A 26,496-nucleotide genomic window follows, 5' to 3' on the forward strand; every position below is an offset into this window, starting at 1 on the left:
GTAAATAATGCTTAGAACTCACTGTACTGTTGTTTTTTTTGTAGCTCACCTGTCACATAGTGACAGGGTGAGCTTTTGTGATCGCCCTTCGTCCATCGTCCGTCCGTTCACAATTTCTTGTGAACACGATAGAGACCACATTTTGCAACTGATTTTAATCAAACTTGCACACAGCTTGTATTGGCATAATATCTCATTTCCTTTCGAAAACTGGCCAGATCCCTACATGGATTCCAGAGTTATGGCCCCTTAAAGGGCCAGAATTTGCTATTTTTGGCTTGTGAACACGATAGAGACCACATTTTGCAATTGATTTTAATAAAACTTGCACACAACTTGTATTGGCATAATATCTCGGTTCCTTTCGAAAACTGGCCAGATCCCTTCATGGGTTCCAGAGTTATGGCCCCTTAAAGGGCCAAAATTTGCTATCTTTGGCTTGTGAACACGATAGAGACCACATTTTGCAATTGATTTTAATAAAACTTGCACACGACTTGTATTGGCATAATATCTCGTTTCCTTTCGAAAACTGGCCAGATCCCATCATGGGTTCCAGAGTTATGGCCCCTTTTGGCTTTTGCAGCCATATACAGACTTCATTTATGGTTGTATTTGATACAAACTTGCAAGATATCTTTAACAACAATAGATCTTGGATCCCATGATGAATCCGTCAGATCCAGTCATAGATTCCAGAGTTACGGCCCCTAATTGACCCCTGAAAGAGCCAAAATTATTAATTTTTACCTTGTGAACACGATATAAGTGACATTTTACATTTGATTTTAACCACACTTACACACAACTTAAGTCACAATAAGATCTCGGTTCCTTTCGAAAACTGGCTAGATTCCATCATGGGTTCTAGAGTTACTATCCCTGAAAGGGGCAAAATTTTCTATTTTGGCCCTTTCAGTCATATAGAGGTTTCATTTATGCTTTGATTTGATACAAACTTGCACAGAATATTTATGTTGATGATCTCTAGGTCAAGTTCGCAACTGGGTCATATGGGGTCAAAACTAGGTCACCAGGTCAAATCAAAGGAAAAGCTTGTTAACACCCTAGAGGCCACATTTATGACTCTATCTTCATGAAACTTAGTCAGAATGTTTATCTTGATGATTCCTAGGCCAAGTTCAAAACTGGGTTATATGGGGTCAAAAACTAGGTCACCTGGTCAAATCAAAGGAAAAGCTTGTTAACACTCTTGAGGCCACATTTATGACCCTATCTTCATGAAACTTGGTCAGAATATTTATCTTGATGATTTCTAGGCCAAGTTCGAAACTGTATCATATGGGGTCAAAAACTAGGTCACCCGCTCAAACTAAAGGAAAAGCTTGTTAACACTCTTGAGGCCATATTTTTGACCCTATCTTCATGAAACTTGGTAAGAATGTTTATCTTGATGATTCCTAGGCCAGGTTCGAAACTCGGTCATGTGGGGTCAAACTAGGTCACCACTCTAATCAAAAGAAAAGCTTGTAAACACTCTTGATGCCATATTTATGATCCTATCTTCATGAAACTTGGTCAGAGTGTTTATCTTGATGATTCTTAGGCCAAGTTTGAAACTAGGTCATGTGGGGTCAAAAACTAGGTCACCCGCTCAAATCAAAATAAAAGCTTGTTGTCACTCTAGAGGCCATGTTTATGACTCTTATCTTCAAGAAATTTGATCAGAATGTTTATCATGATGATTCCAAGGCCAAGTTTAACAGGTGATCGATATAGGGTCATCATGACCCTCTTGTTTAGCTCACCTGAACCAAATTTTTAAAGGTCAGATTATAGAAAAACTTCCTGACACTGTAGCAGCCACATTTTGTACTAGGTCTGCAGTTTGTGACAAAAACTAGATCACAAGGTCAAATCATAGAAAAACCTTGTAACATTTCAGAGGCAATATTTTCTACCTGAACTACGTGAAACCTGTTCAGAATGTCTTTATAAAACCTATAACTTGATACTGGATCACCTTGGTCTCTATATCAGAGAATTGAAAAACCTGGTTAGCACTCTAGAAATAATATTTTTGATGGATCCCTGTGAAACTCTTTCGTCAGTGTTCTTTAGTGAGTGAATTAGGCCCATCATAACCTTCTTGTTGTTCATCTTTACTTTCTGCATGGATTACCATCAAGTGACTACTTATTCAAATATAGAAAAAAAAAACATTTATCTTCAGTCATGCCCCTTTAACAGCTGTGGTTTATAGTCAGTTTCATTTGATTCTTCAACACTTACAATTTGTATGTTTTCAAACCAGCTAGTAAGGCTGTTTACCTTCAGATTGCAATGGAATGGTGATGCGTTATTATCCAAAACATGATAAGTCAAACTTTGTTTGCTCGAACTCGGATAACTCAACCCTTCTTCATCATCGGGTCCTGGCAAAATTCCTGTGTAATATAAATTGTTTGATAACTCAAACTACTGATAGCCCGCCCGCTTAGCTCAGTAGGTAGAGCATTGGTCTACGTATCGCGGGGTCGTGAGTTCGATCCTCGGGCGGGGCGTATGTTCTCCGTGACTACTTGATAAACGACATTGTGTCTGAAATTATTAGTCCTCCACCACTGATTCATGTGGGGAAGTTGGCAGTTACTTGCGGAGAACAGGTTTGTACTGGTACAGAATCCAGGAACACTAGTTAGGTTAACTGCCCGCCGTTACATGACTGAAATACTGTTGAAAAATGGCGTTAAACCCAAAACAAACAAACTACCGATAAATCGAGCAAATTTTGTTGGTCTCGGAGAGTTTGATTTAACGAAGTTCAACAGTATATCAAAAGTTTTGTAATGTAATTTCAGGGAGCAACTGAAAGGTTTGTGTCTAGTCCAGAGGAAGTTATGGAGACAATAGATGAAGGCAAATCTAATAGACATGTAGCAGTAACAAGTGAGTACTCTCCTAGTTGTAATGTTTGGTTTCAGGATATGATGCTGTTCTCCAGAGGAAAGGTTTTCTTATGCAGGTAGTCAGAAAAATATTTTAATAAAGGAAAGGTATTCACTTACACCTTAGGTCTTAGAAAATATAACTGGGTTCACACAGACGTTGAAAAGTATTTGAATGTGATGCTAGTCCTTGAAAATGACTAAACCCTGAAAAAGTACTTGAATTTTAAAAAATAAAATGCTGAATTTCTTCCGAAACTCTTTGAAAATGTTTTTTTTTTTTCAGCAACTTGCTTTGTGGAAAGAATTAAGTTTTAAAAGTAATAGAAAAAAAGATAGTTTTGAAGAAATAAATTGGACAGTTCCATGAGAAAACCTGTATTTATGACATGAAATAGATATTGCATATTAATAAGAACAAATGTGTAACTTAAAACACTGATGTTCATGCAGAAACTAGAAACAAGTCTATTGTAATACAGTTATGTAAGGGAAATCAAATTCTACCATATTTTACAAATGAATGTTATTTGTGTTGTCATGGCAACAGAAATTCCAAAGCACCCTTGCATCATGAAAATATAGAGGTGTGTAGATAAAAGGCCTGTGATGAAACCCCAAAAATATGGTCAAGTTATTTTTCAGTAAAATCATTGTAAAATGTTCCTAAATAATCAAACGTATGATGTTTAGAAAGTGACATGTAAAATTTGTTGCATTAATGACTTGAAAAATACACGCTATTCCTGGCGATGTCATACTGCTTTCATAAGGTTCTTAATAAGTAAGAAGTACAAATGTGTAACTTAAAAAAAGCAATTTCTAGTTGCATAATATTATTATCTTATCCTTCTCATTTTGTAATCCTTCTTAGTTGTATACTTATAGGTTTCTGCTTTCTTGGTCCATCAGTGTTCTAATTTTTAGCTCACCTGAGCACAAAGTGTTTATGGTGAGCTGTTGTGATCATGCTGTGTTTGTCGTCCATCATGTGTGCGTCCATCTGTCCGTCTTCAACAATTTCTTTAAACAATATCTCCTCCAAAACCACTGAATAAATTTTGATGAAACATTACACAAATTATCTCTTTTTGGCCCTCCTTAAAAGTTGTTCAAATGGGTCTGGTTCATTTCATGGGTCACTGTGGTTAAAAATAGGTTTTCAGCTATCAAACTTTAAAAATCTTCTTCTATGAAGTGATAATAGCTAGAGCCTTGGTGTTAGGCTTGTGATATCAGGGTTTGACTCTCTACCATAATAATACAAATTATTGCCATCTGAATCCATAATAACTAATGCCTTGATATTTGGCACGTGATATAAGGGTTTGACTTTCTACCATAATTGTTCAAATTATTGCCCTAGGGTCAAAAATGACCACACTTCTGTGTGTGACATGAATTTACTTCAGGCTTATATATAAGAAACTTCTTCTCTGAATCCAAAATAGCTAGACCCTTGATATTTGATATTAGGGTTTGACTGTCTACCATTCTTATTCCAGTTATTGCCATAGGATCAAATGGCTATGCTAGTGTGTGTGACGTGTATATAATATAGGCTATTATAAAAGAAACTTTGAATATCTTCTTCTCTAAATCTATAATACCTAGAGCCTTGATATTTAGTATACGATACGATTTGGTTTGACTCACTATTATAGTTGTTCAAATTTTTGTCTTATTTGAAGCCATAATACCAGGAGCCTTGATATTTGGCATTTGATATAAGGGTTTGACTCTCTACTTTAATTGTTCATAAGCCTTTTACACAGGTCAGCGCTGTAGGGTTAACGACTCTCTTGTATTATGCCCCCCCTTCGGAGAAGGAGGGGTATATTGTTGTGCAGATGTTTGTCGGTTTGTCTGTCGGTCGGTATGTAGACCAATGGGTTTCCAGATGATAACTCAAGAACGCTTGGGCCTAGGATCATGAAAATTGATAGGGAGATTGGTCATGACCAGCAGATGACCCCTATTTATTTTGAGGTCAGTATGTCAAAGGTCAAAGTCACAGTGACCCGGAACAGTTAAACGGTTTCCGGATGATAACTCAAGAATGCTTGGGCCTAGGATCATGAAAGTTGAAAGGAGGTTGGTCATGATCAGCAGATGACCCCTTTTGATTTTGAGATCAGTAGGTCAAAGGTCAAGGTCATAGTGACTCCAAACAGTTAAACCGTTTCCAGACAATAACTTGAGAATGCTTGGGCCTAGGATCACAAAACTTAATAGGGAGGTTGATCATGACCAGCAGATGACCCCTATTGATTTTGAGGTCAGTAGGTCAAAGGTCAAGGTCAAAATGACCTGAAAATTTCTGTTCCTTGTGTAGTTATTGAATGCATCAAGGTGGGCATTTCATGTTCTACGAGCTCTTGTTTTTTTTTGTTCTGTCTGTGTTAATTAAGCATGGATTGTAATGAAACTTACTTTGCAAATTTGTACCACCTGAAGCTGGTGATATCACTATCAGCTGTATCAATATATTTTTAAAAAACATTATTATAAATTGAAACTTTGGTGCTCTAAGTATAAGCTTCAGTTTCTGACTTGGGACATTGACAAATGTTGGTCCAGATCTATAAATTCAAGGGAATATTCAACTGAGTGTTTAGTGTGTTCTGATTCTACCATTGAAATTTAACGTGAATAGGGATACTTGTACTACTTGTTGTGTGTAATAATTTCCTATTCAGTATGAGTTTACGTACTAGTCAAACGCGTGTTTATTACAGATATGAATGTCAAACGCGTGTTTATTACAGATATGAATGAACATAGCAGTAGAAGTCATAGTGTGTTTTTAATCAACGTGAAACAAGAAAACACAGAGACACAAAAGAAACTGAGTGGTAAACTGTATCTAGTCGATTTAGCTGGTAGTGAAAAGGTAGGTAGAGTTGAAAATTACAAGCTCTAAGTTACTTATATAAATTTATGCAAATATAGGGTCTAAAGTTCTCAGAAAATTACATGACTGATAGAACAGAACAAATAGTGTTTTAGTTAATATTGATGATTTTTCTCGCTAGTATCTCATATATGGTTGACCTCTAGGTCAATAATTATTTGCTTTTGCTTATTAGCTTAAAGCTAACTCGCCTACAGTTTGAGTGAAATTTTTCAGCGTGTTTATTTCCACCAAGTTTGGCATAGAATGTATATATGACACTGAAAAATGATAAAGTGGGTGATAATAAAAGTTAGATATTGGTAAAAATGCAAGAAGAATGTAAATTTTCTGCATTGTTTTAAGTGTTGCAATGGTTTACTTCCTTCTGTTTAATATTTATACCCCCACAAAACGAACTTTGGGGGTGGGGGCGGTTATAGGAGTGAGCTTGTCGGCCGGTCTGTTGGTTTTCTTGGTTTCCAGATGATAACTCATCAAGGGCTTGGCAGATTTAAATATTTTTGGTACACAGGTGTAACATCAGAAAATACAGGTCAAGTTCAACTTTGAGGTCAGTAGGTCAAAGGTCAAGGTCACAGTGACCCTGAACAGTTACGGTTTCCGGATGATAACTTGAGAACGCTTTGGCCTAGGATAATAAATTTTGGTACACAGGTGTAACATAAAAAAATACAGGTCAAATTCGACTTTGAAGTCAGTAGGTCAAAGGTCAAGGTCACAGTGACCTGGAACAGTTAAACGGTTTCCGGATGGTTACTTCAGAGTGCTTGGGTCTAGGATCATAAATTTTTGTGCACAGGTGTAACATGATAAAATACAGGTCAAGTTTGACTTTGAGGTTGGTAGGTCAAAGGTCAGGGTGACAATAACACGAAACAGTTAAACAGTTTCCGGGTGATAATTTGAGAACGTTTGGGCCTAGGATCATTAAAATTGATAGGGAGGTTGGTTATGACCAGATGGCCCCTAATGATTTTAAGATCAGTAGGTCACAGTGGCCCTGAACATTTAAATGGTTTTCAGACAATAACTTCAGAGCGCTTTGGACTAGGATCACGAAACTTAAAAGGTAGGTTGATCATGACCAGCAGATGACCCATATTGATTTTGAGTTCCAAAGGTCAGAGTGACCCGGAACATTTAAACCTTTTGCGGACAATAACTTGAGAACGCTTGGGCTGAGGATCATGAAACTTCATAGGGAGGTTGATCATGACCAACAGATGACCTCTATTGATTTTGAGGTTATTAGGTCAAATGTCAAGCATGTTCGGCTTTGACATTGGCTTAGTTCTGTGACAAGGCCATATTGTGGGGGTATAATTCGTTACTCCTGTGACAACTCTAGTTTGGTTAGTTATAAGAAAATTTTGCTAAAATTATGACTTATTGACATAAGTTTGTACCACTAGTCACATTCAGAGTACTTACATTTTATGGATTTTTGTGAGAAATTATTTTTTGTCTAAAATGCAGGTGTTAGTCCCTTTGAAGAAAAAATGTTGATACCAGTGACTAGTTGCCAAACCTTTCTCAATGTTTCACTTCATAAAGTAATGGCTGTTGAGTTTGCACAGAGTTTGCTCCTGAAAATTTAAAAAAAACAAGTACAGGGGTAATTGTTCTGGAGATGTTTACTAAGAAATTTATCTTATCTACCACCATAGTAAGATATTTGCTTAATGGAGGTGTTGGTCAGAGGTTTTATGTAAATGGCTTATAATACGTAAGTGAAGCTGTATTTGCTTCAACAGTTCTAATAAAAAAAAAATGAAAATGTGCTTGTTTATCAACTATATGTCACCAATATAACTTCATGAGAGTGTGTTACATTTAAAATTGTAAAATGCTTGCTTGTTTCCGTGCAGGTCAGTAAAACAGGCGCAGAGGGCGCTGTGTTAGACGAGGCAAAGAATATCAACAAATCTCTGTCAGCTCTAGGAAATGTCATCTCGGCACTTGCTGAAGGAAATGTATGTAGCAACTATATGTTTAAGTCATGGTATTGCAGGGAATAGGCAAAAAATATCTAAAACTGTTAGGTGATTCACAACTTTCATTACAGATATATTGAAATACAGTTCAAATTTTTAATGCAGTGTTATTTGGATTCATAATGCTGTGCAGAAGATGTCTGTAGTTCTTAAAGATAGTATGTAAGTCTCTGTGTTTGAACCCTATAATGCTTAAGACATGATTTAAAAAGCTTTTTGTTTGTCTTCCAAAATGAGAAATAAACATGTCACAGGGTGAGAAAAATGTGCAGTCAGTCCAGGGCTCGAACCTAGGACCCTTCGCTTACAGGGCGAGTGCTCTATGGACGAGCTAACCGGCTGCCTGACACATATTCTCCCCTTACTTTACTAAGTCCGTACCGTGACATACACCCCCACAAATTGGAAATTCGTCCTTCCAGAGGTACATATTATTGCAAGCGTCATAAGACTGACCAAGCAAGCATGCCACGTTGGGCACCAAATGTCACAGGGTGAGAAAAATGTGCAGTCAGGCCGGGGCTTGAACCCGGGACCCCTCGCTTACAGGGTGAGTGCTGTACCGACCAAGCTAACCGGCTGCCTCACAAATATTCTCCCCTTACGTGACCAAGTCCGTCCCATGACAAACAGAAGCTTACATATGCATTCTAATATTTTGGTAACCAGTTCAGAGTTATTAACAGTTCGTCAACTTACATATTATGATAGTAATAGGTCTGCCCAAGTCAGGAATCAAAAAAATATTTCACAGGAAACTTTAATTGCCTGTCTGCCCTAAATACAGACATGGAACATAATCATATATACTTCTCATCTGAATTAACATACATTTTCACTTCGGATGTTTATTAAAGTGGATGGGGTTTTTTCTTTGTTACAGAAAAGCCATGTCCCGTACAGAGACAGTAAATTAACACGTATATTACAAGAAAGTTTAGGAGGCAATGCAAGAACTACCATGATTATTTGTTGTTCCCCAGCGTCATACAATGAGTCGGAAACTAAATCCACCTTGCTCTTCGGACAGAGGTAAATTGCACTGCATTCTATTGATAGATCTGAAAATGAGCCGAGGATTCAGTAGTTAGCATTTGGGTATGAAATCTTTGAGAGTGTTTGAATTTCGGCCTATGTACATTAAACACAAGTGGTATATTTCATACCAAAATGGACATTACTAAACTTTGATTTTATATCATACATATTTACAGTTTTGTTTTCTTTTTCTTTCACATCGTTTTAATTGATCCAGTGTTGTATACATGTACTTTTGAAGATATAGATCTCATTAATGACGAAATTGTCAACTTACGGCGATCTTTTCAAATGTTCTGAAGTTTCATCAAAACGGACATCATGAGTAATGTCTAGACAAATGTATATATCATTTATGAGTGTGAAATATATTGGTGGTACAGGTTAATTAGAAATTGTAAAACACTTTAGTTTACTACATATTGCTTAAACAATACAAAAAGAAAGAAAGTGGAACATGCGACCAATCACCGAGAGATAATAATTGAATTTTATTTAATCCTACTAATTTTGGGCTGTTTTAGCCCTTCATCAGGGATACATATGTAAGCTGTTGCTTAGAAAAGAACTTGGTTTCACAAATTCCATAGATACATGCATCATTGCTGTACAGCTCAGAACAAAGATACATGTATGAAGCAATGTTTTGTATTGTAATACAGAGCGAAGACGATCAAGAACGTTGTCACTGTGAATGAAGAATTAACTGCTGAGGAATGGAAGAGACGGTATGAGAAAGAAAGAGAGAAGAACAGCAAACTGAAGGTCATTCTGGAGAAGCTTGAGGCTGAACTGAAGGCTTGGAGAAGTGGTAAGTTACATGGATGACCCACAGTTTAAAACTACTTGCCCATGGTTCGGGCAAAATTTTTCAACATGTTCATTTCCACCAAGTTTGGTATAGAATGTTTGTATAGCACTGGAAAATGAGTAGGTGAAAGTAAAAGTCAAAGTACTCTTTTGTTTTTGGGGGGTTTTTTGAGAGAGAGAGAATTTTTCGCCCAGCATGTGTAGTGTTAGTCGCTTTAAACCAGGTAGTAACTCCTTATAAAATTTTGATCCTGCTCGCTTAGGTAGAGAGGAAAAGAATAGAAAGCTTTGTAACTTACTACGCAAAGGGAGAGGGATTACAAACTGAATTTCATGCTAAAAATAACTTGTCTGGTTAGCTGACTGGTAGAGCACAATAATTCCAAACAAGATGCCTCGGGTCCAGATACTGGGCTATGTTTATGTTCTTTGTGACAGAAAACAGCATGTTTAAAGTCATTCATACTTTATCCATTAGTCATGTTTGGGAAATAGCCGGTTAATTTGGGTAGAGCAGGATTTAAGGACAATGGTAGGGTTAACTGATTGCTGTGAATGGGTAACTGATATATTGTTGAGAAATGTTGTAAACCAAACCAAACCGAATGTCATTCTTGTAAAGCTGAAGTCAAATTGGGAGGCCTGGAAATGTGATATGTTCGCATGGGGATTTTATTTTCTGTTTTCATGATACAAAGTAATCATCGGTAACATAAGTGTTTGTTGATCGGTTGAGTAAGGCATTTTATGCAAAATCTATTAAACTGTATCCTGTCATGCCATGAACCTGTATTTTTCAAACATGATAAGTGTTATATATTCTGTCACAGGTCAGTCTGTGCCTGAGGATGAACAAATAGACATGAAGCGCTCAGTCACGGAGGAGACACCCAATGCCACGCCATCTACATCAATGATTGGCAGTATTACAGGCAGTCTAAGCAACGTCAGTGAAGCTGACAAACTGGCATTTGAACAGGAAAAATTGAAAATATATCAGCAGCTTGATGATAAGGTAACATTTCCAGGATTTATTAAGAGATCTTATAGTGTTAAATGATAGGTTAGAGATTCTCAGTTATACAGAAGGGTGGAGATTTTTGACAGCTATCCTGGCAGCTGTAGTTTGTCAAATTACAAAATATCTTTAAAGTAATGACAGGCAGACCTTTTGCACAAATGGTACTATTTAACTGCAAATATATGAGCCACGCCATGAGAAAACCAGCAGAGTGGGTTTGCGACCAGCATGGATCCAGACCAGCCTGCGCATCTGCGCAGTCTGGTCAGGATCCATGCTGTTCGCTTTTAAAGCCTATTGGAATTGGAGAAACTGTTAGCGAACAGCATGGATCCTGACCAGACTGCGCGGATGTGCAGGCTGGTCTGGATCCATGCTGGTCGCAAACCCACTATGTTGGTTTTCTCATGGCACGGCTCATATATCATTTGATTGCAAATGGACATCTCGTAGACAGGAAAGGTGAATGTATTTATGTTAAGAATTTAACCAGTAGTAAATATTGTTGTATTAAGGATGAGGAGATTGACAAACAGTCTCAGCTGATAGAGAAGATGGAACAACAGATGCTGGAACAGGAAGAGTTGATTGCACAGGCACGGAAAGACAATGATAACCTTCAGCAGGTACTTAAACATTAACTAGTGCTATATAAATTTACTGCAAAATCATTACTATACATGGTGGACTTATTTTCCTGGATTGCGTGATTGTGTCTATCAACAAAAATTGCGCAACAAAAAAAAAAATACCATCGGCTATACAGTCTAACCTGTCTTAAGCAGCCAGCCAGGGGAAACAGGCAATTTGGCTGCTTAAGCCAGGTGACTGCTGATCGGAGGGGCAGCCATTATTTATATATTTCAGACTTCTGAGCAGTGTTCAATCATAACTTTAGGCCCCTTTCTTTTTCGTTTCATCTTATCATTCTACCAGATACATTGATGTGCATTTACCTTCACAAAACTTCTAAGCAATCGACAGCTTGGGCATGTGTTATAGTAAACAACAAAAATTGTCATTTGCTCCATTTTGGTAAATGGAAATTACGCTCCATGCTTACTGCCCACGCTAAAATCAAAGATTGCCGTTACATTCTGTAAAAGATCATTAGGTTTCATAAAAATGTAATAGTATTTTGATGAAAGAAATATAAAAAAAGATCACAAATATTTTGATACTAATTAAAGATCGAGTATTATCTTTAACTGAGATCAAACTGTGAAAACAAAATTGACACGAGGTGACACACTAATTGCCGATTATCACTGGCCAATTGAGCGTAACAAAAGTACGATCACACCTTTCATTATCAGTTTGAATTGAGAAGCTAATGTCATTTTGTAAGAAGTAATTATCTTCTTCAACGACAGCAAAGTGGGCATTTTTTGTAGGCGTCAACAAACTTTTCATTGGTCAAAAATTGTGGTGAAGTCACACGTAGTGACAAGGTGAGCTTTTGTGATCATCCGTCGTCCGTTTGTCCATCGCCCGTCCAGTCGCAATTTCTTGTGAACATGATAGAGATCGCATTTTGCGATCAATTTTAATCAAACTTGGACACAACTTGTGTTGGCTTAATATCTTGGTTCCTTTCGAAAACTGGCCAGATCCCCATGGGTTCCAGAGTTATGGCCCCTTAAAGGGCCAAAATTTGTTATTTTGGCTTTTGCAGCCATAGACTTTATTTATGTATTGATTTAATACAAACTTGCAAAATATCCTTAACAACAATAGATCTTGGATTCTGTGATGAATCCTTCAGATCCAATCATAGGTTCTGGAGTTACGGCCCCATGAAAGAGCCAAAATTTGTTAATTTTTAACCAGACTTACACAACTTAAGTCACAATAGGATCTTGGTTCCTTTTGAAAACTGGCTAGATTTTATCATAGGTTCTAGATTTACTGCTCCAGAAAGGGGCAAAATTTTCAGCCCTTTCAGCCATATAGAGGTTTCATTTATGCATTGATTTGATACAAACTTGCTCAGAATGTTTATCTTGATGATCTCTAGGCCAAGTTCGAAACTGGGTTATGTGGGATCAAAAACTAGGTCACCAGTCAAATCTAAGGAAAAGCTTCTTAATGCCCTAGAAGCGACATTTATGGCCCTATCTTCACGAAACTTGGTCAGAATGTTTATCTTGATGATTACTATGCCAGGTTTAAAACTGGGTCATGTAGGGTCAAAAAGTAGGTCACCTGGTCAAATCAAAGGGAAAGCTTGTTAACACTCTAGGGGCCACATTTATGACCCTATCTGCTTGAAAGTTGGTCAGAATGTTTATCTTGATGATTCCAAGGCCAAGTTTAACAGGTGAGTGATATAGGGTCATCATGATCCTCTTGTTTACCATTATAAAGCAAAAAGAAGATAGAGATGGTGGAATCCATTCCTTAGAGACAACATGTGGCCAATAAATATGTTTTGTGCGTTTTTGCATTTTCTAACATTGAAATAACACCTTCAGGTTATCTTCGTTAATTTAAAGACACTGACCAGATTTTTGTTAAAAATGATCTTTCCTTAAAGTTGAAATATGGTCATATTATGCGCATTAGAACCTGAGTTTTTGTTTCAGAACCATATTAAAAATGCCAAATCAAGTAAAAAAAAAACATGCACATTTAGGGAATCGAACCTGGACCACCTCAGCAATGGAAAATATCCTGCGTTTTTGACCAGTACACCATGGAGGAATTTGTAGTTAACAGTCATTAAATATAAAAGCTTTATGATTAAAGCAATATACCCATGGTGCCCTGTTACAAATTCTTTTCCACTTGGAATGGAATATTAGTAAAAACAACTAATTCTTATTTGTTTCTGTGACATATAATCTGTCAGTAACTAAGTTTCAGAGCCTTCTAAAAAATAAAGCAATACTATCCTGATTACTGGAAGTCAGTGCCTTTTGAAGGGTAAGCCGAAAGTAACAATATGAGAAATCCGATTACACAGAAAGAATGTGAATGGACAGCCATCAGATTTTACATTTAGGAAGATTGAGTACTGTAGTCAGATTGTCCCTACAACCATCCTTGCCTGAAATTCTAATGGTGTGTTGATGATACTTGCTGATAGGAAATTTTTCACTTCACAAAGTAGCTTGCAGGGTTATAAAAAACAAAGTTTTGTTTATTGATTGATGGATCTGCATTTCATTATGGTGGGCAGCATTCTAATATAGAATCCTTTCTGAAAAGGGATCACTATTACACTGTTAACAGCTTCTTTTCACAGTATGCCCTTTGGTAACTTCAGGACATGCAGAGTATCTCGCAAGATAACGATGCTGCCAAAGACGAGATAAAGCAGGTATTGAATGCACTTGAAGAACTGGCCATGAACTACGACCAGAAAGAACTGGAGGTGGAAAACAAGAACAAAGAATATGATCAACTTAATGACGAACTTAACCAGAAAATTGTGAGTTTCTCTAATTGAATACTGTAAAATCATTTAATTTCGTGGGCATGAAATTTCGTGGTTTAGGTCAGAATGGCAAATTCATGGGGATATGAATTCGTGGATTACAACTTTTGAACATAAAATGAATGGGAATTCCACTTATTCGTTGGGATTAAATTTCGTGGATTGACTCAACCACGAAATCCACGAAAATTAATCCCCCACGAATATTAATGATTTCACAGTATACTTTAGATAACCTGTATGTGTGTGTATGCATGTATGTTTGGGTTAACAACAATTTTCCAATCATATGACAGTATCTACTTGTAGCAGTGAGCGCAGTGCCCAACTTTATAGTGTTGCCACACTTGAATATCACGCTGTAGACATGTGACATGATATCTCACACAGTCACATTATACTAACACTGGACTGACCACCAAGCGAGGAAACTACATGTACCATTTTTCAAGTCTTTGGTATGACGTGGCCTGGGATCGAACCCACAACCTCCCGCACTCGAAGCAGGCGCTCTCCCACTAGGCTACCGAGGCAGTATGTTTGTCAGATTTAATTTAAATACATTTTGTGATGTGATTGATTAGACATGAAATTTTCATGCTTTAGTTTCAGTATATTGTCTGACTTTAAGAAATACATATTCATAATACGCATTTTTAGCACAAATATATAAAGTATATGGAGAGCTATCCTACTTGCATTGATGTTCACATCTGCGTCCATGACTTTGTTAAAATTTTGATGCACTTTCACTTTATGTCTGTAAGTACTTGATTGATTTGCTTCCTAATCATCATCCACATCATAATAATAATTTATGATATCAAGGACTCTCGCACCAGTAGTTCATGAACTATGTCCCCTTTTTACTTATGCACTTTTGCTTCATTTCTGTAATTACTCAATTGTTATGATTCAGATATACAGACACTAAATGATAGGAAAATGGCACAAAAACAATGGTAGTCGCATAATGGCGGATTCAAGTAGTTCTCAGTTTTTGGCTTGACTATTCAAAGAATAGTAGAGCTATTCTACTCACCCTGGCGTCGGTGTTGGTGTCAGCGTTGGCGTCACACCTTAGTTAAAGTTTTGCATGCAAGTAGCCATCATGTAAAGGCATATAGCTTTGAAACTTATTTTTTCTTTTTCTAGGTCAATTATCAACATCAAAGGATCAAGTTCATGTATTTGACATGTATTTTGGCCAAATTATGCCCCCTTTTGGACTTAGAAAATCCGGGTTAAAGTTTTGCATGCAAGTTACTATCTCCAAAACGAATTGAAACTTCACATGTCTTCAGTGTTATAAAACTAGGTAATAGCATCAAGTTCCATTACTCTGACATGTATTTTGGCCAAATTATGTCCCCTTTTAACCTGCCAACTTAGATCACTAGGTAGAGTGTTGGTCTACAGATCGCGGGGTCATGAGTTCGATCCTCCAGCAGGGCATATGTTCTCTGTGACTATCTGATAAACGACATTGTGTCTGCAGTCATTAGTCCACCACCTCTGATACATGTGGAGAAGTTAGCAGTTACTTGCAGAGAACAAAGCCCGCCCGCTTAGCTCAGTAGGTAAGAGCGTTGGTCTACGGATCTCGGGGTCGCGAGTTCGATCCTCGGGCGGGGCGTATGTTCTCCGTGACTATTTGATAAACGACATTGTGTCTGAAATCATTAGTCCTCCACCTCTGATTCATGTGGGGAAGTTGGCAGTTACTTGCGGAGAACAGGTTTGTACTGGTACAGAATCCAGGAACACTGGTTAGGTTAACTGCCCGCCGTTACATGACTGAAATACTGTTGAAAAACGGCGTTAAACCCAATACAAACAAACAAATACTTGCAGAGAACAGGTTTGTACTGGTACAGAATCAAGGAACACTGGTTAGGTTAACTGTCCGCCGTTTCATGACTGAAATACTGTTAAAAAACGGCGTTAAACCCAAAACAAACAAACATGTGTCCTTTTGGACTTAGAAAATCATTGTTAAAGTTTTGCATGTAAGTTACTATCTTAGACTTAGGCAAATATTGAATTGAAATTCAACACGTTTCTTTATGTTTATTAAAACTAGGTCATAGCATCAAATCCCATCACTCTGTATTTTGTGGAATTATGTCCCCTTTTGAACTTAAAACTTCTGGTTAAAGTTTTGCATACAAGTTACTATCTCCAAAAGTAATGCAGATGCTGGAATGAAACTCTGTAGATATTTTAACATTTAGGTACATTTTTGTGTACTAATATTCCTGCTGCTAGAAGAACTGTTCGAGTAGTTGAGCATTGGCTTTCTTATGGACAGCTCTTGTTTTGCTCTGTAGAGCTATTTTTAGCTCACCTGAGCACCAAGTGCTCAGGGTGAGGTATTGTGATCGCTCACCGTCCGGCGTCCGTCCGTCCATTGTACGTCCGTCCACACTTTCCTTTAAACAACATCTCCTCCTAAACCAACAGGCCAATTTTGATGAAACTTCACAGGGATGTTTCTTGGATGGCCCCCTTTCAAAATTGTTCAAAGAATTGAATTCCATGCAGAACACTGGTTGCCATAGCAACCGAAAGAAAAAACTTTAAAAATCTTCTTCTCAAAAACCAGAAGCCCTAGAGCTTAGATATTTGGTGTGAAGCATTGCCTAGTGGACCTCTACCAATTTTGTTCAAATCATGACCCCGGGGTCAAAATTGACCCCGCCCCAGGGGTCACTTGATTTTACATAAGAAAATCTTAAAAAATCTTCTTCTCAAAAACCAGAAGCCTTAGAGCTTAGATATTTGACATGTAGCATTGCCTAGTGGACCTCTACTAAAATTATTCAAATCATGACCCCGGGGTCAAAATTGACCCCGCCCCAGGGGTCACTTGTTTTACATATGAAAATCTTCAAAAAATTTCAAAAAATAAACCAGAAGGCCTTGAGCTTAGATATTTCACATGTAGCATTGCCTAATGGACCTCTACAAAATTTGTTCAAATCATGGCCCCCGGGGTCAAAATTGACCCCGCCCCAGGGGTCACTTGATTTTACATAGGAAAATATTTAAAAAATCTTCTTCTCAAAAACCAGAAGCCCTAGAGCTTAGATGTTTGACATGTAGCATTGCCTAGTGGACCTCTACTAAAGTTGTTCAAATTATGGCCCCCGGGGTCAAAATTGACCCCGCCCCAGGGGTCACTTGATTTTACATAGGAAAATATTTAAAAAATCTTCTTCTCAAAAACCAGAAGCCCTAGAGCTATGATATTTGACATGTAGCATTGCCTAGTGGACCTCTACTAAAGTTGTTCAAATTATGACCCGGGGGTCAAAATTGACCCCGCCCTAGGGGTCACTTGACTTTACATAGGAAAATCTTCAAAAGTTTTTCTAAAATAAACCAGAAGGCCTAGAGCTTAGATATTTCACATGTAGCATTACCTAGTGGACCTCTACAAAATTTGTTCATATCATGACCCCCTGGGTCAAATTGACCCCGCCCCAGGGTCACTTGATTTTACATAGGAAAATCTTCAAAAATTTCTAAAAATAAACTAGAAGGCCTAGAGACTAGATATTTGACATGTGGCATTGCCTAGTGGACCTCTACAAAATTTGTTCAAACCTTGTCCCCCGGGGTCAAAATTGACTCCGCCCTAGGGGACACTTGATTTTACATAGGAAAATCTTAGAAAAAAATTCTAAAAATAAACCAGAAGGCCTAGATCTTAGATATTTGACACGTAGCATTGCCTATTAGACTTTTACAAAATTTATTCAAATCATGACCCCTGGGGTCAAATTGACCCTGCCCCATGGGGTTACTTGATTGTACATAGAAAAATCTTCAAAATCCAGAAGAGCTTAGATATTTGACATGTAGCATTGCCTAGTGGACCTCTACAAAAAGTTTTCAAATCTTGTTTTTAAAGTTACTTAAAGAAAATTTCAACTATATTTTCTCATAATTCTTTTGATTGATTTCTGTTATGATCTTTTGACCTTGAAGACTTGTCCTTAAGTGCAATGATAACAGGTGAGCGATATAGGGCCATCATGGCCCTCTTGTCTTTATTTTCATTGCATGTTTTTTGCTGAAATCACATGACAGATCTATGCTTGATATTTAGGAAGCATTTTCTTAATAAAATGAAAGCATGACAGAATTTGTCTTGGAAAGTTAGGTCATACACCACCGCTACAATTTGGGGTCTCATTTTTTAGCTGATTTTGAAATTTATGTGTTTGAAAACTAGTTTTCTTGCATTGAACATGACCTCCACTTTCCTTTTGATTTTTATTCAGCTCTGACAATATTCTTCAAGAAAATGTAAGTTACTGACATTTAAAATGGGTCCTGATGTGTGCTGCAGCCATTGGAAATTCGTCAGTTTGATATAGAATTAGGAAAGCCAGCTATTTAGTGTGTTCATGCCTTCAAACTTAAAAAAGAGTTGTTCCACTGCGGGCATAACTCTGGGACCATGAATAATGCCCTGACTCGGGGCACCACGATTTATGTCCATTTTATACTTAAATCTTTTTGTAAAAGTTCTGATGCTCTTTGGTTCTTTCTTTTTTATTACAAAATGGATTTAATTCAAACTTAAAAAAAATTGTTTCTGATGATCTTCATCCACATTATCTGACACAAGTGCCATATCTATGGGAGAAATATTCCATAAATTGTTCCCCTTTTATACTTAGAATGTTAATGTTTTGATTCGTGTTGAATTTCTGGTTAATGTTTTGATGCACTTCGAATGGATTTGATTCAGACCTAAAACACAGGTCCTCGGCCTACATGGCTGAGTGGTTAAGGTCGCTGACTTTGAATCTCTTGCCTGTCACCAATGTGGGTACGAGCCTTATTTGAGGCGTTGAATTCTACATGTGAGGAAGCGATCCAGCTGGCTTTCAGAAGGTCTTTGGTTCTACCCAGGTGCGGGCCTGTAATGAAATAACTCACAGAGCTGTACTTGAAGTCTTCTTCCACCGTCACAAGCTGGAAAGTTCCAAATGATCTATAGTTGTGTCAGTGTTACATTAAACCCAACAAAAACCAAATAGATCAGACTTGAAACAGGCGTTCCATACCATCACCTGCATTATATATGACAAGGTCCTGATGTGTATATGTTTGTGTCATTGTTTTAGAAGGATGGACAAAGATTGTGGGCACACTTATATCTCATTTTCATCACTTGAATTTATCTTGTCAGTTCAGAAACTTCACGCATGAAAATTTTTGTTACTTCTGCTAAGGTACACTGTATTAATGACTCCAGTGGTAGCTCTTGTTTTCTCAGATAAGCCCCATTTCCCTATCCAGCATCAAAATTTTCAAACTGGTCCATCTCCTGACGGCAGGTATTATTTAAATGGTCAAATATTTTGAATCAATTTCAGTTTTCATTTAGATACATTTTATGATGTAAAAAAAGATGGAAAAAGTGCTGTTAATGTATTAGCATGTCTTGTAGAAGTTTGTTTTTAAATCAGTTACAGACATTTGAAACTTGGGAAATAGATTTTAGTTTTGAGTCCTTCGTTGGCAAAAAAACACTTTTTGAGTTCAGATGTTTAGTAATCTAATTACGATGCATCTGAACGGAAAAACTCGTTTTATTTGCCAACAAAGCATGCAAAGCTAAAATCTATTTCCATTCTAGCACGTTCTAATTACACCAGGAAGGGATACTAATCTGGAATCCTTTTTTAGGCGTAAATGGAGTAAACTGGAATAGCCAAAAGTAGGTCATTTTGCGAAACATGTTTAAATTGTCAAGACAGTACACTGTAAAATCCTTCTTTGTTTATGTAAAAGAAATTTTTTTAAAAAGTGTTAGAATGATTTACATATACCAAAACAACTGATATAACAAATACTGTCAATTCTCTTTGTAGAGTTTGTTGAACACACTACAGTCAGAGTTGGACAATGTGAAAGACTCCTCCCTCCATCAGCGTAAGCGAAACACAGATATGATGATGTCACTTTTGCGTGACCTTGGAGATATTGGAACAATTATTGGCGGAGATGCCATTGAAACTAAGGTTGGTGCTGTAGATGATTTCATTATGCTTGCTTTGACCGGCCCGCTTAGCTCAGTACGGAGAGCATTGGTATACGGATCGTGGTGTTGTGAGTTTGATCCCCGGGCGGTGCATATGTTCTCCATGACGATTTGATAAAAGACATTGTGTCTGAAATCATTCGTCCTCCACCTCTGATTCATGTTTGGAAGTTGGCAATTATTTGGGGAGAACAGGTTTGTACTGGTACAGCATCCACGAACACTGGTTAGGCTAACTTCCCACCTTTACATGACTGAAATACTGTTGAAAAATGGTGTTAAACCCAAACAAACAAAGTCATTATGCTTTGAAAGGAGTAATCATCTTTAGTCTTGATGGAAGAAATTAACAACAAAATCTAAATTGATTTTTACAAATATTTGTTACAAGTTTTCAACCCGTGTACCCGCTTAGCTCAGTAGGTAGAGCATTGGTCTACGGATCGCGGGGTCATGAGCTCGATCCTCGGGCTGGGTGTATGTTCTCCATGACTATTTGATAAACGACATTGTGTCTGAAATCAATTCATGTGGGGAAGTTGGCAGTTACTTGCGGAGAACAGGTTTGCACTGGTACAGAATTCAGGAACACTGGTTAGGTTAACTGCCCGCAGTTACATGACTGAAATACTGTTGAAAAACGACGTTAAACCCAAAACAAACAAACTGTTTCATGTGTTGAAATTTTTACTGTGTACCTACTAATTTTAGTGACAGTTTTTTGCCTATATTGGCAGTTACGTTCAAGAACCCCAAATCAAATCTGTCGCCAAAATTATCTACATAAATTATGAATTAAAAGAAAAATAAATTATTTTCGGTATCCTCGAATGGCGTCTTATTTTTAAAGGAAAATAACAGAGATATGAAACAGTGCTATGTAGTATCAAATCTGTACCATAGTCCTTGTAGGTATGAGCAAAAAACTTCACAAACTATAAACCTTTAAAATGTGTGAACTGACATTGTTTATTTACATAATATACATACCACAACATTCAAAGCATACTGGTAAACTATAATTTCTGTTATGCACAATTTTTCCCTAAATATTAAAATTTTTATAGTAGTTATATTCAGTGTCAGATAGTTTGTAAGCAAAAGTAGTACAATGTAGTTTGTCAGCAAAATGCCGGCTAATGTAAATGATGCCTTCGATCATTTCAGTTTGCTTTGAGAACTATTCATATCTGATACTCAGATGTGTAAAAGATTGTTATTTTGAGGGATTTAGGACAAAAATTATTCAACACCAACAAATAAAATTTCAAAAGTTCCCAAATAAAGTATCTGCCAAATTAAATATATATACAGTACTTTGTACTTGTTAGATATATATACAGTAGGCATTTGTGAAGAACTTTGTACTTGTTAGATATAAAGAAAGCTAATATAATACTGGTAAATAGTGTTAGAAACATCAAACTACTTTGAAATGGCAAGTGCCATAAAATTTGTTTATACAGTGAATGCATTTTAATCCTTATCATGCATGCTAAATACTGAAGGTACAATCGTGTATTTATTATTTTTTGCATTCACAAGAATATAGGTTTGACTTTGAATCTGCCTAATTTAACAAGAATTGTGATTTTGTTTTTTGTGCTGTATTCATGACTGTTAGCATATGTTCATGATTTGGTACTCAATCACTGTCTTCTTTCACCGCCAGTTAATGATTTATCATTGTGTCTAAAAGTCTACATATATGTATATGCAGCTTTGCAGCATTGCTTCTGTTCCGTAACTGAAGGGATAGCAGATAGCATCTTTAAGCATCAGTACTTCAGTTTTCTTGTTCCATTTATGATTTGGTACTCAATCACTGATTGTTTTCACCACCAGTTAATGATTTATCAGTGAGCTTAAAAGTCTACAAATGTGGATATTTGCAGCATTGTTTCTTCTCCGTACCTGAAGAGATCTCACATAGCACCTTAAAGCATCATAATGTCTTTCTTCTTGTTCCATGCACTGTCCAAGCAGGTTCAAGGCTGTTTCCCTGTGTCCAAGGTTGGGTTCCTCACCAATGGTCTTGGCAAGGTTAGAAAGGGCTCTCTGTTTATCCTCTTGTCTTCTTAGGCTGTTGTAGGTCTTGTATTGTAGGAAGTAGAGATATGGAAGGGAGTCTACAACAGCCCAGTCCATCCAGTCATCACGTTTACCTGTATAAGCTAAGTCTTCCTGTGTAGACCGAAACATTTCATACTGCAGTTCATAGGGACAACCATTTTTTTCACATGGCAGAAATCTGACACATGATGTGGGAAAGAATGGTCGAAAGGAGGACAACCACATGCAGGTTCAACCACACTGAGATCATAGCATTCCTCAGTATATTTCAGGATCATTTCAGTTCTTTCAGCATCTCCTATACAATAGAAGATTGATGCTAGTTTCAGTTTACTGGTTGAAACATCAGAGTTCAGTCCAAACGACATCCATGTGAGAGCCTCCAATGTTAAAGTGCCATGAAGAGAAATATTGAAGGATGACAAAACTGCACCTACAGTTTTACATAACTGATGTACAATTATTCTAGAGGCTATTTTTTCTTGTTCATGACTTGAAACATACTTATTGATAAGTTTGAACATATATTTTGCTAACATCGGCAGTACTGATGTGTGATAGCTTTTGTTTAAATGGGAAAGTAAATATCGGTTGCATACATTAATATACAAAGCAACCTGTTGAACTAAACCTCCTGAAATAAGAGTGGAATACATTTGTGGATCTCTTAACCACATACCGCAGTGCTTGAGATGTAGTCTCAAGCCAAGTTCATCACAGTCAATCTGAAGTAATGCTCGTCCATTACTATTTACTATAAACTGAAGTATTCCTAGTATATTGGGTTTTGTTACAGGCGAAAAACGTCCTGCCATTAGGTTGTTTTCAGGTATGATAAAATGCGGACATACTTCATTTAAAACACAGTTGTTAAGTGTTGTTAAACAAAATTTGAGGCATGTAAGCAAACTGTTTTCCCTCCAAACATTAGTTTGTGTATTTGCTATACAATGCAGCAGCACTGTTTTACACATGAAACTTGAAATGCTATCAGGATAGTGTGGACTGATGAAGGTTTTCAAAATCATTTTCATTAAAATATAACATCTTATTTGTGTAATATTTAAATCGAACATGCAACATCTCTCAGCTAGTGAAGTAGATATTCTCCATTCAAGCTCTTCATTTTCACTACCCTTACTTCCAACTGCTACAACAAAACATCCAGTGCTGCTGCAGTATCTCCTCATTTCATCTGAAGGCCATCCTCCAACACCTTGCTGATCTAACCAAGGGCTGGCTTGTATAGGCCATGACTTACAGGGAAATGCTTGTACAAAGTCAAAATCTGAAATAATGCAAGAGCTTGCTGGACCATGTCTAACTGTTCCAGCTAAAACAGGATAATGGACCAATGTATTCTTCATCAGTACTCTCCCTCTTCTATCTCTGTATTGAGGTTTAGTAGTTACATTATTTTCTGGAAGAGGAACATCAGCTCTCAGACACTGTAACAAACAGTAACCCGGGGATACAGTCTCATCCTGGATCATCAAGAAATTCCATACACCAGGTTCCCATTCTGCCCAGTCTTGTATCACATTAAAATCATTGTTACTGCAAAGACAGTCAAAGTCTGACTCAAGTCCTGGTGTTGTTGTACTTTCTGTTTGACTGCCAAGGTAATATACAGAAGAATCACAACCACATATTTGCATTGTTATTGTTTTTAAAGACTCTCTCAGCAGTCCTAATCTTCTTTTCTTTAACACCATTTTCTCATTTACTCCAGTCTCATCAAGCACTTGTGACAGTCTCAGCGATACATTTTCTGTGTAATCAGGAATTTGTGACATTCTGAAATACAGAAAATAATTTGATTTTAAAGATTTATTTAATAGCTGCAAACATCTATAGGTTATAATATTTATGATAAAGCAATGTCAGGATTTCATCCTTTTATTTATATAAAATTGTTAGAATTTGATACCTTTGAAACAATGCCATCACAATTTTGAATGTGCTTCAGGGTAAGGATAACTCTTAAATAGCAACAATATTTGCTATTCATGCTTACTGGCCTTGTCATTATGTAATGAAATGAAGTAAACTCTATATTGTAAAGAATATAATTGCAATTAAACGGATGATGAAGATGCTGAAAATATTAGTTAAGGATTGAATTCAATATGAACAATTGCAGAAATGCTGAACGCCTTGCATTGTCATTATATAAGTTGAATTGAATAAATGCCTGTCCTTAAATCCTTTAAGGCGTATGAACGAAGCTAACTTAGTAATAAATTTGTTTTTCTAATGTATGACATTTTTCCATGTTAGCATTACATAGATACTGCATTCCTGAGATGGTGTTATGAATAATGTCCACCTGGAGATAAAATGAATATCAACTGAGGTGTCAGCCGATGTCTATATTAATATTTTGAGAGGCGAACATTTTTCACATCACTCTCTCAGGAATGTGATATTTTTATGCCCCCTTCGAAGAAGGAGGGGTATATTGTTTTGCAGATGTTGGTCGGTCGGTCGGTCTGTCTGTCGGTCGGAATGTAGACCAATCCATTTCTTGATGATAACTCAAGAACGCTTGGGCCTAGGATCATGATAGTTGATAGAAAGGTTGGCCATCACCAGCAGATGACCCTTATTGATTTTGAGATCTGTATGTCAAAGGTCAAGGTCACAGTGACCCTGAACAGTTAAACAGTTACCGGATGATAACTCAAAAACACTTGGGCATAGGGTCATGAAAGTTTATTGGGAGGTTGGTCATGACAGGAGATGACCCCTATTGATTTTGAGGTCAGTATGTCAAAGGTCAAGGTCACAGTGACCAGAAACAGTAAAATTGTTTCCGGGCGATAACTCAAGAACGCTTGGGCCTAGTATCAGGAAAGTTTATAGGGAGATTGGTCATGACCAGCAGATGACCCCTATTGATTTTGAGGTCATTTGGTTAAAGGTCAAGGACATTGGCCAGGAACATTTAAACAGTTTCTGGACAATAACTTGAGAATGCTTAGGCCAAGGGTCATTCAAGATGATAGAGAGGTTGATCATGACCAGCAGATGACCCCTATAGATTTTTAGATCATTAGGTAAAAGTTCAAGGCCACAGTGACCCTGAACAGTTAAACAGTTTCCGGATGTTAACTCTTATTAATAACACTAATCTTGGGCCTAGGATCATGAAAATTGATAGGGAGGTTGGTCATGACCAGCAGATGACCCCAATTGATTTTGAGGTCTATATGTTAAAGGTCAAGGTCACAGTGACCCTGAACAGTTAAAAGGTTTTCAGATGATAACTTAATTATACTTGTGTCCAGGATCATGAAACTTGATAGGGAGTTTGGTCATGACCAGTAGATGACACCAGTAGATTTTGAGATCAGTAGGCCAAAGGTGAAGGTCACAGTGACCTGGAACAGTTAAACCCTTTCCTGATGATACCTTGAGAACGCTTGGGCCTAGGATCACGAAACTTAATATGGAGGTTGATCATGACCAGCAGATGACACCTGTTGATTTTTAGGTCAATAGGTTAAAAGGTCAAGGTCAGTTTGAACCAGAACAGTAGAACTTTTGTCAACAGTGAGCATATAATTTCTGTTCCTTGTGCAATTACTGAATGCGTCAAGGGGTGCATTTCATGTTCGACGAGCTCTTGTTATTATTATACTGAAAACAAAACTATAAAGGTCAAAACGTTTACTGGAAAATCAACATAATAAATTAAATGATTTATTGAAATAATCATCTAAAAGTAGATTATTAACACCCCAAAAAATCTAGACAGTTGGAGTTTTATAGGAGAACACTCTGAAATTGTGGTGAATTTACTGCAAGACTTTTATAACCAATATGACTGGTTTAGCTGAGACCTCCAATATTGGTAGACCCATATATTTATGCGTGTATTTCAGCGTTGTGTCAAAGCCAAAACCAACAGCATTAACATTCGAAAAACAGTGATAACTTCCTATGTCCGACTTGTCCGAATCGGGACTTTTTGACTGCGGACAAGTAAATTTTCGCATTCCATTTGTCCGCGGAAGAGCACAAGTTTTCTGGTTTGAAATGAAAAAAGGAAAGAATAATTTAGGAACGCTGAACAGTACTTCAAATTTATGGAGTTATGTCTCCCACCACACAGTGGTGTGGGAGACATATTGATTTACTCCAGTCTGTGTGTGTGTCTGTCTGTGTGTCTGTCACAAAGCTTGTCCGCACTCTAAGTCGAACATTTCTCATCCGATCTTCACCAGACTTG

General features: G+C 37.2%; 1 protein-coding gene across 3 annotated transcripts in view; it reads left to right on the forward strand.

The window, feature by feature from the left end:
* The window catches only part of LOC123531632 (kinesin heavy chain-like), a 68,224-nt gene that overhangs the window by 20,223 nt on the left and 21,505 nt on the right, over positions 1 to 26,496 (forward strand). For all 3 annotated transcript variants that reach the window (XM_045312766.2, XM_053517513.1, XM_045312768.2), the window contains 9 exons: positions 2,823 to 2,910; positions 5,678 to 5,802; positions 7,695 to 7,799; positions 8,704 to 8,852; positions 9,521 to 9,669; positions 10,499 to 10,683; positions 11,205 to 11,315; positions 13,958 to 14,122; positions 20,020 to 20,169. In XM_045312766.2, coding sequence (XP_045168701.2) covers positions 2,823 to 2,910; positions 5,678 to 5,802; positions 7,695 to 7,799; positions 8,704 to 8,852; positions 9,521 to 9,669; positions 10,499 to 10,683; positions 11,205 to 11,315; positions 13,958 to 14,122; positions 20,020 to 20,169 — 1,227 coding nt within the window. The remainder of the gene's footprint in view (positions 1 to 2,822; positions 2,911 to 5,677; positions 5,803 to 7,694; positions 7,800 to 8,703; positions 8,853 to 9,520; positions 9,670 to 10,498; positions 10,684 to 11,204; positions 11,316 to 13,957; positions 14,123 to 20,019; positions 20,170 to 26,496) is intronic.

This window comes from Mercenaria mercenaria, chromosome 11 (genome assembly GCF_021730395.1).
Source record: "Mercenaria mercenaria strain notata chromosome 11, MADL_Memer_1, whole genome shotgun sequence".
Taxonomy (NCBI): Eukaryota; Metazoa; Mollusca; class Bivalvia; order Venerida; family Veneridae; genus Mercenaria; species Mercenaria mercenaria.